Source organism: Eleutherodactylus coqui, chromosome 8 (genome assembly GCF_035609145.1).
Source record: "Eleutherodactylus coqui strain aEleCoq1 chromosome 8, aEleCoq1.hap1, whole genome shotgun sequence".
Lineage (NCBI taxonomy): Eukaryota > Metazoa > Chordata > Amphibia > Anura > Eleutherodactylidae > Eleutherodactylus > Eleutherodactylus coqui.
The window spans coordinates 68,751,656-68,763,249 of record NC_089844.1 but is presented as its reverse complement, the minus strand read 5'-3'; the positions used below and the strand labels follow the sequence as shown (position 1 = coordinate 68,763,249).

Genomic DNA, 11,594 nt, shown 5'->3' with positions numbered 1-11,594 from the left:
CACTACACCAGGGGCAGAGCAGCAGCTTCTGCTCCAACCCCAACCCCTGCTTATTGCGACGCTGACTGCATAACAACTATTGAAGACCTATCAACAGTAGTATTTTCCTGGAAAACCCCTTGAACATCTGTAGCACAGCTACACTTCCTGTACCTCCCCCTCTTCTACTGAGGTGAGCTAAGGGCCCTTTTACATAGGAACGATCATCGTTCAGTTAATCATTGTCTGTAAACACAGACAATGATTGAACCACAAATAATAGTTCATTCACTTGTAGTTTGTTTTATGCAGGCATAAAAACCTAGTGATTATCAGGCCGGTGTAAACAGGCATCCGTCTGAGCAACTGCCTGTTTACTTTGAATGGAGGCGGGCGACAAGAAGAGATCTCCATTCAATGAGCGATTTATTGCTCCTGCATAAAAGCACAACAGAACTAATCTTTAGGACACCCCTTAGCCTATCATGGGGTTCTGTGGTGATTTCAGTTCAGTAGAGCTGCAGAAGGCTGCTTATGGCCATCTGGAATCAATGCCATTTGCTAAATCGGCACCTTATTGTAAAGACTTGCAAACAGCATTGTACATCTCCGTTTCCTGGACCCCAGTGAATAGGGCAAGTGGACGATTGGGGGTAACTTCCACTCAGCCCTTAACATTTTTGTGTTTTGAATTTGTTTTTCGCTTTCTTAGTAGCCACCCATGCAACATGGAGCTGACCGATACATATTAAATTATTCATGTTTTTGGCCCAAACGGCCAATGAGTACACAAGAGAACCCGCGCACTGATGTCTCCCAAGATGTGAAGCCCGTTTACACTTTTTATACTTTTTATTTCCAGGAAGGAAAATAAACCTTGGAGCTTATTTCCACCACATGCGCACCATTGCGTTACCAATTTTTGTGACCTATTGAATAAGTAGATGTCGTCTGCTAAAAGTTATTGAAATGCTTCAACTAAAATGCATTTTGTAAGCAATGAAATTGTCTAAATAACTGTACGTACTTCAAAAGATTTATACAAAAACTTGGGGTTTTTTTTCCATTGTGTGACTGCCATAATGTGCAAATGTGTCAAAAAAAAACCACCAGGCAATGCACCAAAAATACAACTCGCCGTACCAACATGCCACGTGGACTAATGCGATGAAGAGCCAAAGTAGATGATTTATTGTGTAGTATGTGAATAGTTGTGAAGAGGGGCGACCATGGAGCTATTTTATTATACTGTATACAGGGACGTATACTTCTAAAGGAACCAGTGGTCTTCGCGGGGCAGCTTGTCTCTGCATCAGGAAGCATCTGTATTCTGGGGAATGTGCACAGTGCAGGATTGTCCTTTCTCTTAGGTGACTGGGGCTCCCTTGTAGTAATACATAGTTGCTTTTCCAAGTCCTGCCCAACCCCTTTAATAACTTACCCAGCAGTATTTTTTTTCTTCTTCTAGGAAATCTGTAGCATAAACCAGTTTGAGCATACCCCTATATACTTGGCCAAACTAGTAGTCTTCTATTTTCCAATCTCCTTTTCCTATTCGGTTACGTATTTCGGTGCCATACTGGCATCTTCCTCCTTCCTCCAAGCTTGTTTAAGGCCTCATGTCCACGGGGAAAATAAGAATTAAAATCCGCAGCGGATTGTAACTCTTCTCCCGCGTGCGGATCCGCACCCCATAGGGATGCATTGACCACCCGCGGGTAGATAAATACCCGCGGATCGTCAATAAAAGTGATTTAAAAAAAAATGGAGCATGAAAAAATCTGGACCATGCTCCATTTTCGTGCGGGTCTCCCGCGGGGACGGCTCCCGCGGGCTTCTATTAAGGCCTCATGTCCACGGGGAAAATCAGGCCCGCTACGGATTCTACATGTAGAATCCGTAGTGGGTCCCTCCTGACCCGCGGACATGAGGGCTGAAAATAAGAATTTAAAAGAATTTACCTATCCGTAGCGGGCGGGGAAGGTCTGCTGTTCCTCACGGCCGGATCTGCTTTTTCGGCCGGCGGATGAATTCGTCACGCCGGCGGCACGTCGTCGACGTGCCGCGCGCATGCGCCGGGCACATCCGCCGAGCCGAAGCAAGAAAGATCCGGCCGTGAGGAATAGAAGACCTTCCCGGTCCGCTCCGGATGGGTAAATACTTTTAAATTCCTATTTTAGGTCTCCCGCGGATCCGGACGGCTTCCATAGGCTTCAATAGAAGCCCGCGGGAGCCGTCCCCGCGGGAGACCCGCATGAAAATGGAGCATGGTCCAGATTTTTTCATGCTCCATTTTTTTTTAAATCCCTTTTATTGACCATCCGCGGGTATTTATCTACCCGCGGGTGGTCAATGCATCCCCATGGGATGCGGATCCGCATGCGGGAGATCCGCTGCGGATCTTAAATCATATTTTGCCCGTGGACATGAGCCCTGAAGCCTATGGAAGCCGTCCGGATCCGCGGGAGACCTAAAATAGAAATTTAAAAGAATTTACTCACCCGCAGCGGGCCGGGAAGGTCTTCTCTTCTTCACGGCCGCATCTCCCTTGCTTCGGCTCGGCGGATGTGCCCGGCGCATGCGCGCGGCACGTCGACGACGTGCCGCCGGCGTGAGGAATTCATCCGCCGGCCGAAAAAGAAGATCCGGCCGTGAGGAAGAGCAGAGCTTCCCCGCCCGCTACGGATAGGTAAATTCTTATAAATTCTTATTTTTAGCCCTCATGTCCGCGGGGCAGGAGGGACCCGCTGCAGATTCTACATGTAGAATCCGTAGCGGCCCGATTTTCCCCGTGGACATGAGGCCTAAAGGTGGCAGTACAGCGCCAAAATGTGTGGCCCAAGAAAGGACTGTTTGTTTCCTCCGCCTCTTGTCCAGCGTGCCGTTATCTCCTTGTTCTACAGTATTCTGCTGTCAAGTGGAAAATTCGGTTTGATCTGCAGCGCAGGAGCTGAGTAGATTGTTACATAGCTTTGTAGATAATATTCAGTCTAACTCCCTGTTCCTTTTAATGCCTGGGAGTTTGGTGAGTGGTCTCACTTGATGATTGATGGCCTTGCCTGTATGGGCATACAGAGATTGCAGTTGATCGTGGATTAGGACCGCCCACGGGACTCCTAAGATTTGCTTTAAAGTTTTTCATCAATAGGAAGACATTGAGTATGTGATAATACTGCATTTTGCCATAACTCGTGAGTAACGACTTGCTAAGGTGTCCCTTGTTTGGAGGCTGATCTTTATGTAACACATAGCAGAGGTTTTTACAGTAGTGTGGTGGTTGGTGGGCAGGAACACAACTACAAGTCATTTAGGGTGAATTCATACATAGCGGATGTACTGCCAAATTTGCAATCTGTAGACATAGTGGTTTCCTTTAAAAAAAAAAAATCTAAGGCCCAATGAACACGGGCGTATTTGCACTGCGGAATCCGGAGCAAATACTGCCCATAGGCATGCTATAGAAAATCGCTTTTTCTTGCAATTGAGCAGAAATCGATTGCGATTTTCCGCTTGCGGAGGGAAAATCGCAGCATGTCCTATGTCGGCACCGATTCTATGCGAACTGCTTCCATTAAAGTCAATCGAAGCTGTCCGATGCGCTGCCCATCCGCAGCTGTCACTGCAGATGGGCCGCGGAATCCACGTCACCATCTGCACTGCGCATATATGCTGGCGGGCCGGCAGGCACATCTGCATTATGGAGAAAGCACACTGCAGACAGGTACGCAGGGGTCAAGTGAGTCAGATTCCGCTGCGGGATCTGACCCGGCTGTGTGCATTTGGCCTAAGGCTAAATCCTAGTTAGGACAATAGGAAGAAAAATCTTTGTAGCTCTGCATTAGAAGTTTGTACATTTTTGTATTTGGAGAACTAAATTTGGGTGCATTTTCAACAAAATGTAGCTTAAAAAGGTCTCCTTTCCCCATAGCAGCTTTATCACGAGAGGTATGTGCGTGTATTCATCTATCTCTTCACGGCCATTGTAATAATCTGTGCCATTTTATTGGTAGCTGATAGACGTGGTTTGTATGTTTGGACTTATGGCAGTCACTCACAACTGTCCAAAGGCTAATGAAGCAATTATATTATTATTGTTTCTTTGTGGATTTATTTAATTGCCAATGAAAATGCCAAAAAAGTAAATCTATTGTATTTGGAGAAATAAATTTAAAATTCACTGATTGTTTTAAGAATTGTAATTTTTTTTATAACGTTAGTAAATCTGAGCCATTGGAAAGTGTCTTTTTTTTAACTTTATGAGGCAGTTTGCACAATAAAGGGAAATAATGCCAGAATATATGTATGTTTTGTGCTACACTAATCCACAAACCTACAGCAGGGTGTATAATTCAGTAATGGCTCATTTTGAAATATTGCTATACACTGACATTTGGAAAAATGTTTTTTTTCCTCTTCAAACTGGGTTTAAAAGGATTGAAAAGTGTCAAAATCCTCCCCCCCCCCCTTCCTACACGCACACACACCCTTTAAAGCACAGTTACTGTGCCAGAATAATAAAGAAGTGTATATTTACTTGTTGCAACCCTCAGTCACTTCAGTGCTCCCAGTATCCATCCATCTCTGAATAGTAGAGGTTTAGGCACATGACCACTGGGGTCAATCACTGGCCTCAGCAGTACTAACACTGAGGCTGGTGATTGCCTACAGTGGTCACATTCTTATACTGCATGTGATCAACTTTCTATAGGTAAGTGAGAATCACGGTGGCCAAGGAATACAACCGGTTCGTATAAGTTGTGGTCAACATTTTTTATAAATGATCTAGAGGAGGGGAAACTGATGACGTTTTCTGATGCCACAAAGCTAAGAGGGACAGCTAACAGTAGAGAAAAACGAGGGAGACATTCAAAAAGCTCTAGACAAGTTTGAACACAACTAACAGAATGGTATTTAGCAGGGAGAAATGCTAAATCAAACATCTGGGCAAGAAAGATGACAAAAGAACATACAGAATGGGAGGAATTGGGCTAAGCAGCAGCACATGTAGATAGGGATGAGCGAGTATACTCGCTAAGGCACTACTCGCTCGAGTAATGTGCCTTAGCCGAGTATCTCCCCGCTTGTCCCGAAAGATTCGGGTGCCGCTGCGGGGGAGAGCAGGGAGGAACGGAGGGAAGATCTCTCTGTCCCTCTCTCCCGCCCGCTCTCCCCTGCTCCCCGCTGCAACTCACCTGTCAGCTGCAGCGGCCCCCGAATCTTTAGGGACGAGCAGGGAGATACTCGGCTAAGGCACATTACTCGAGCGAGTAGTGCCTTAGCGAGTATACTCGCTCATCCCTACATGTAGAAAAGACTTAGGTATACTAATGTTCAGTCTGTGATCTATGAGTCAACAGTGTGATGCAACAGCAAAAAAGGCAAGCACAATTCTGAGATAATTATCTCCATCTACTCTTCCTTGGTCAGACCTCATCTGGAATACTGTGTCCAATTTAAAAAAAGACACAGACAAACTGGAGCAAGTTCAGAGAAGAGTTACCAAGATGGTGAGCGGTCTGCAAATCATGTCCTATGAGGACCAGTTAAAGGATCTGGGAATGTTTGGCTTGCAAAAAAGAAGGCTGAGAGGAGACTTAATAGCTGTCTACAAATATCTGAAGGGCTGTCACAGTGCAGAGGGATTAGCCCTATTCTCATCTGCACAAGGAAAGGCTAGAAGCAATGGGATGAAACTGAAAGGGAGGAGACACAAATTAGATATTAGAAAATACATTTTGACAGTGAGCGTGATGAATGAGTGGAACAGGTTGCCACAGGAGGTGGTGAGTTCTCCTTCAAACAGAGGCTGGACAGACATCTGTCTGGGATGATTTAGTGAATCCTGCATTGAGCAGGGGTTGGACCGGATGACCCTGGAGGTCCCTTCCAACTCTACCGTTCTATGATTCTATAGTTTCTTTCCTTAGTAGTCAGTTTTTTCTTAAACTTAGGCACTGGACAAATCCTTTAAATGCAGCTTCCATGATGGTTAAAAGTATCCATTTGTCAAGATCTGTTTTTTTAACAGGTTAGACAAAAGGTTATTGTCTGTTTTTATGGTATTGAACAATTGTATCCTGACAGATTTTTTTTCTACTTTTTAAACCATGCAAGTCTGTGGCTACAGGATGCACATCACATTGCCCCATCCATTTTGAAATATTTTAAGTAGCAGAAATTGTAATACACATAAGTGTTTTAACACATCTTGAAAAAAAATCATTAATTTCCTGTGTTTTTTCCCCCATTCTTTTAAGGGTCAACTTAATAGGAAGCACGTGGGATTATCTGGTTATATTGGTGTTGACCAAAAGTGCCTTAGGCAGAGAAGTCTGAAAATTAATGGAAAGCCCGTCACAGAAAGTATGATTTTTAAAAACACATTTTCTCGATATAGAAATTAAAAATTTGGGTTACGAAACTGACAACACATAAACAAACAAGGGTACAAACTGTATAACCCAATAACGTAACTGCCAGAAGGCAGTTTCAATGTCTGGCTACAATAATTAGCTCGAGACAGGACAAATATGTCACCAGCAGTAAGGTTTATTACAGTTATAACTCATCAGAGGACCAGATTGTACTTGCTCCACATCCTGGATTGTCTTAACACTGATAGGGCTAAAGCAGCAACAGGCAGAATGAACTGTTAGAAGAGCAGCCCATATACAGATTTACTGGATGGGATGTAAGGTCAGATCAGCCAGTCTCCCAGGGTATACACACTCAGAGAGTGGGACGCCTAGAGGAGCGTAGCAGATCCAAGAACATCATCCACACCCAGAAACCTGATATGTCCTAAAGGCTACGCCTCTCTAGAATTATTGAGTGCACTAAAAATGGGACAGGAAGGTTCACTATGCTCACTAAAAAGCGTGCAGTCAGATGTCTTGAACTCACTATTCCTAGGAAAGAGTACGATTATAGATACAGAGCTCAGTAGAGGATTTAGAGCTCAATCAGAAATACGATTATTAAAGAAAACTGGTTAGGTTCAAAGGTTGACTGGGAATTCAAATTTTCATAATATGATTAAAGATAGATTAGATTAAATTTGGTTTGGTTCAAAGCTTGACTGAAAAGTTAGAGCTTGAAAAGTGAATGTGAAAGAGAGATAGGTTCAGGTTAGGTTCCAAGTGTTTCATCGAGAGGATCCAGACTCATCAGGAACCCAATAGATATAGAAGGAAATCATCCAACTCAAAATCGACTACAACTGCAGTAGAAAGCCACAGCCTGTACAGAAATGTATACGGCTAGATCAATGGCTAACTCACTAGCAATTGTAACTATAAATCAGAGTATGAGCCCTAATATGATAGAGTTACAGGACTACAAAGGACCAAAAAACCCTACCTGAATTACTGATATAAAAATAGTACTAATGATCCTGCAGAACTATGAAAACAACAGTGGAAATAGCAACCCTAATGTAATAACAAATGTCAGCCCTGATGGTAGACTGACAAGAGAGATGGAAAAATAAACAATATAGTTGTCAGCCCTAATGGTGGACCAACAAGAAAGACAAAAAAATAACAAAAGATATAGCTTTGAGTCCTGATGGTAGACTGACAGAGTAAGTGCAGGATCTCACTGCTGGTGACGTATTTGTGCTGTCTTGAGGTTATCATTGTAGCTGGACATTGAAACTGGATTCTACCGGTTAAGTTATTGGGTATTACAGTTTGTACCCTTGTATGTTCATGTGTTGTAAGTTTTGTAACCCAAAATTTTGTTGTGTTGTAAGTTTTGTAACCCAAAATTTTGGTGTGTTCAAGCAAGAACAACCCATGTTCATGTCTTAGTATGTGTGAACTTTGTACAGGTGGAGTCTCTGATTTCGCCAACTTATGAACCAGAGACTAGAGTCACTAACATGCAGTGGGTCTTGCTATGGCAGACTTGGACTGCCCATAAGTTACATGGATAGCCACTTATCGAAATGGTCACCATGTAATACTATATTTTTCCAGAAGTGAGTGCTACAAGGAATGTGATCAGCTAAAAGCAGCTTTCCCCAGTTAAGGCAATTGTTGGGCATCTTGGTAACCAGGTGTGTAGTATTCAAGGGATCTCAACAGCAACTCATATGCTTCAAGGCAATAGAGCTTATAACTAAAGTAAAATTCTGAGATCAACAGTTTAGAAAAATCTATGGTAAAATGTTCTCTACTAACTTGCACACTGACTTTCTTCAACCAGCCATTTCATCTTAATAGCACTAGGAGGAATCTATTCATGTGCTGCCGAAACAATCCTGTTGAGATGGATGAAATTTTTTTTTTTTTCAGTAGCAGAAATTTCTGCAATGAATCTTCCACGTATGATCATGTGCTAACATGACAGACCACGAGCAAGACTTCAGTGCCACGGTTGTTGTCATGAACGTTGGCTGATTGTCACTTGGGAAAGGGAGATGCACTCCGAACACTTGCCAGCTAATTTACATATTGGTTTAAGCCTAATTTTCTCAGCAATGAAGGGGAGCAAAGGTATGTCTTAATATGTGTAAGTGTCCCAACTGGCAGCGGTTTGGAGGGTATAATTTGGATGGCAGACCCCTCTTAAAGGGGTTGTTGAGCTGTAAACCATTGATAGACTTCAACAGTAAAAAGACAAGAGATCACAGCCTGGGACCCCAAGTAAACAGCTCTGTGCCGGGCTGGTGAGTTACTAACTGATTTGTGTCTGAAGCAGACAGATCAGATCCCACTGTAGTCATGTAACTTGTTATTATATGCAAAGTTCTCATTGAAGTGAATGGGAACTTTTCGTGTAATACTAAGTCAGGTCATTGCAGTTGGAATGGAGCTGTTTGCTTCTGGCATATTCAGCTTCTATCACAAGCTAACCAGTCCGGTGCACAGTTGATCATGGGGGAGGAGGGAAGTCCCTGCCAATCTACTGTTGATGGCCTATCCTGAGGATATACCTTCAGTGGTTTACAGCTGGGCAACTCCTTTACGGGAGTCTATCATCCAAATGATGCCATGCAAACCACTGTCAGCATTTGGTCAAGCACTGACACCCATTGATATGTACCTTTTCTTCCCTTCATACCTGAGCATAGGTGTTTACATCTGAGCAACCCCTTTAAGCATCTTTGAGGAGCAAGTAACTCAACAGTAAGAATAGATAAAGTACAGACTACGGGTTTGTTGGTGCAGATAACATACTTTATTGCAATCAATGCACTATCTCCAAGAGGTTCAATAAATCGATAATAATACATTCACAATGATACTACATGGAAGAGCTACAACAAAGTAAAGGGCTTTAGAGGATCTTGTCAACAGTTTCTCCAACTGTGGTACTTTGCTTATATGCCCTGTTCTCACAACATGTAATACTTTCTATTCTACCACACAATCACTGCAGCCTGTGAACCTCTTAGGAGTTTGGCCACTGATTCTGCACACGAGTCTCTGAACTTGCTTCGATGAGGGTATGGCCAGGTGATGTTACTTTGTGGAGCAAGTTGAGGGAGTCGACATGTCAGAAAAAGGGCAGAGAAATATTTTTTGAACAAGGTGCTGGCCGTTGCACTTTGCTCAGAAATAAGAAATAGTCTCATTAAACAGTTATTGTCCGCAAATAATGTAAACATTACAGCGTTGCCCGCAGGAGGGTAGTTGCAAGCAATGCCTAATGTTTACCATTATTTCAAAAGTATAGTGTTTGCATAGTTCGTATAGAGCATCCTCTTTCGGGTGTAGGTCATCAACAGGGAGTTTCTCAACCTGCTGAGGTATTCTTAGTCATCAACATGGTGTTGAGGCACATAGTTTAATGGTAGGCAAGGTATTCGCTTCCTAAGAAACTTTCTCCTGCCCACCGTTTCGTTGCATTTTTTTTTTAAATGTCACAAAATATATGGTACAGAACTCCATAACCGGTCAACTCGGCTATATACAGTATGTACAGCATGTCAAATAATCTTTCATCCTCTTAAGTCAAATAAGAGTAATATATAGAGTAAATCTCTGGATTTCGTCTTATACAGGTAGATACAAAAATATTTCTCTATTTACAAATCAGTTTTTCCAGTCCTAGTGAATCACTTGTAAGAATACAAGTGAATGTAAACGCTCGATTATTTAAGGTGTGCGAACATTGATATTCACGGAAGCAGAATCCGATCCAAAAGTGTTCGTAAGATTCAGTGTGTAACGTCCACCATCCTTCATCTTAACGTCTGTGATGATGAGAGTGGTCAGGTCTTCACAGGTTTCAATATGAACACGTCCCCTTTGTTCGTCAGTAGGAACATGATGCCCACTTTGAGACCAGGCGATATCTGGGGTGGGTTCACCTGAGAAGGCGCAGGCTACAGTAAGAACTTTTCCGGCTTCAACGCTAACATCAGATGGTAGAGCTTCGATTTTGGGTGAACTCCCTTTAAGGAAATTGATGACATATAAATTCAGAATGAATATCAGTAAAACATTTTTGGTTGCATAAAATAGTAATTATGAAGTAATATCTGGATAATCCTTAAAACTGAAATACACGACTGAAAGCAGCCATCTAATAGCAATCATAGATGGTTTTCAACCTGAGCTCATATTTACACGGTAGGAAGATTAGCATTCCTAAGTCTACTATGATAGGGAAGCCATTTCAATTCAGTTTTTCCAACGTTTACCAATCAAAGAGCAAACTCTCAACCAATGCTGCTCATGGCCAGAGACATACTGTAGACCATAAGAAGTCCTGCACTGCTTCAATATGTGGATCATATCACCAGGGAGGCAATGATGTGCTCAGGAGCTTTTTTCAGACTGCTGCTAGCTACCTAAACCCACCTTCGTTTAGAAGTAATCTTTGCAAAAACTACTTTAGCCCTTTCCAATTTACTGTCTGACCTCTTCCTACATTCTGATTGAAACTTGAATAGCTCCAATGTCAGAATACATCCCGCAGGGTATTCTTACTGTCTATTGCCAGCCACTCTGCTGTCGAAGCCTCTCTGGAGCACACACACTGGCTTTAGCCAGCAGATGGCACCATTGTATAACAGCAAAAAGAGAAAGCCTGAATCCAAAATTGGATTGGAAAGGGTTAAGTGGAAGCACTGCCAAGTCCATCAAAAACCAGAGGAAGAAATGTCTTCCATTTCAAAACGCACTGTCCTTGAATAAAGCTATTTATTATCCATCAGTTCTTCCAGCGCTTCCATTTATGGTGGTTTTTGCAAACATCACTTCTATTGTATTTCCCGATTACCAATCTCCCCGGAAAGGTTGCGGTTTTGTTATTTCATTAGCGTTCTGCCTAATTTGCACAACACTAATAGGTGAGTGCAATCCATTCCCCTCTCCTTTACCAATTCGTTGTCAAATTTCACACACTGGTGACCCCGTTGCTTCATTTTTTTTCGGTTCCATTTAGACATTCCTGGATTCCCAGCACTGTCTGGGAGAGCAACATACTGTTTCTCTGCGACTTGTCTTCTTCACCAGTTCTGATTTCTGCACAGAAGTGGCTGCTAATTTGCTGTTTCCATGTACGTTTCTATTAGAGGGGTAGATGGGTTAGAAGACAGCAATTCTCTACATAAAATATTTGTATCGGCAGTTCTCCGTCTTGAACAGTTTTATGATTAATTG

At 42.8% G+C, this 11,594-nt stretch overlaps 1 protein-coding gene across 1 annotated transcript in view; it reads right to left on the bottom strand.

Moving 5' to 3' along the window:
* Positions 1-9,139: 9,139 nt before the first annotated feature.
* Positions 9,140-11,594, bottom strand: part of TTN (titin) — a 266,817-nt gene continuing 264,362 nt past the window's right edge. Inside the window, exon 316 of the mRNA XM_066577800.1 lies at positions 9,140-10,381. Coding sequence (XP_066433897.1) covers positions 10,083-10,381 — 299 coding nt within the window. The 3' untranslated portion in view covers positions 9,140-10,082. The remainder of the gene's footprint in view (positions 10,382-11,594) is intronic.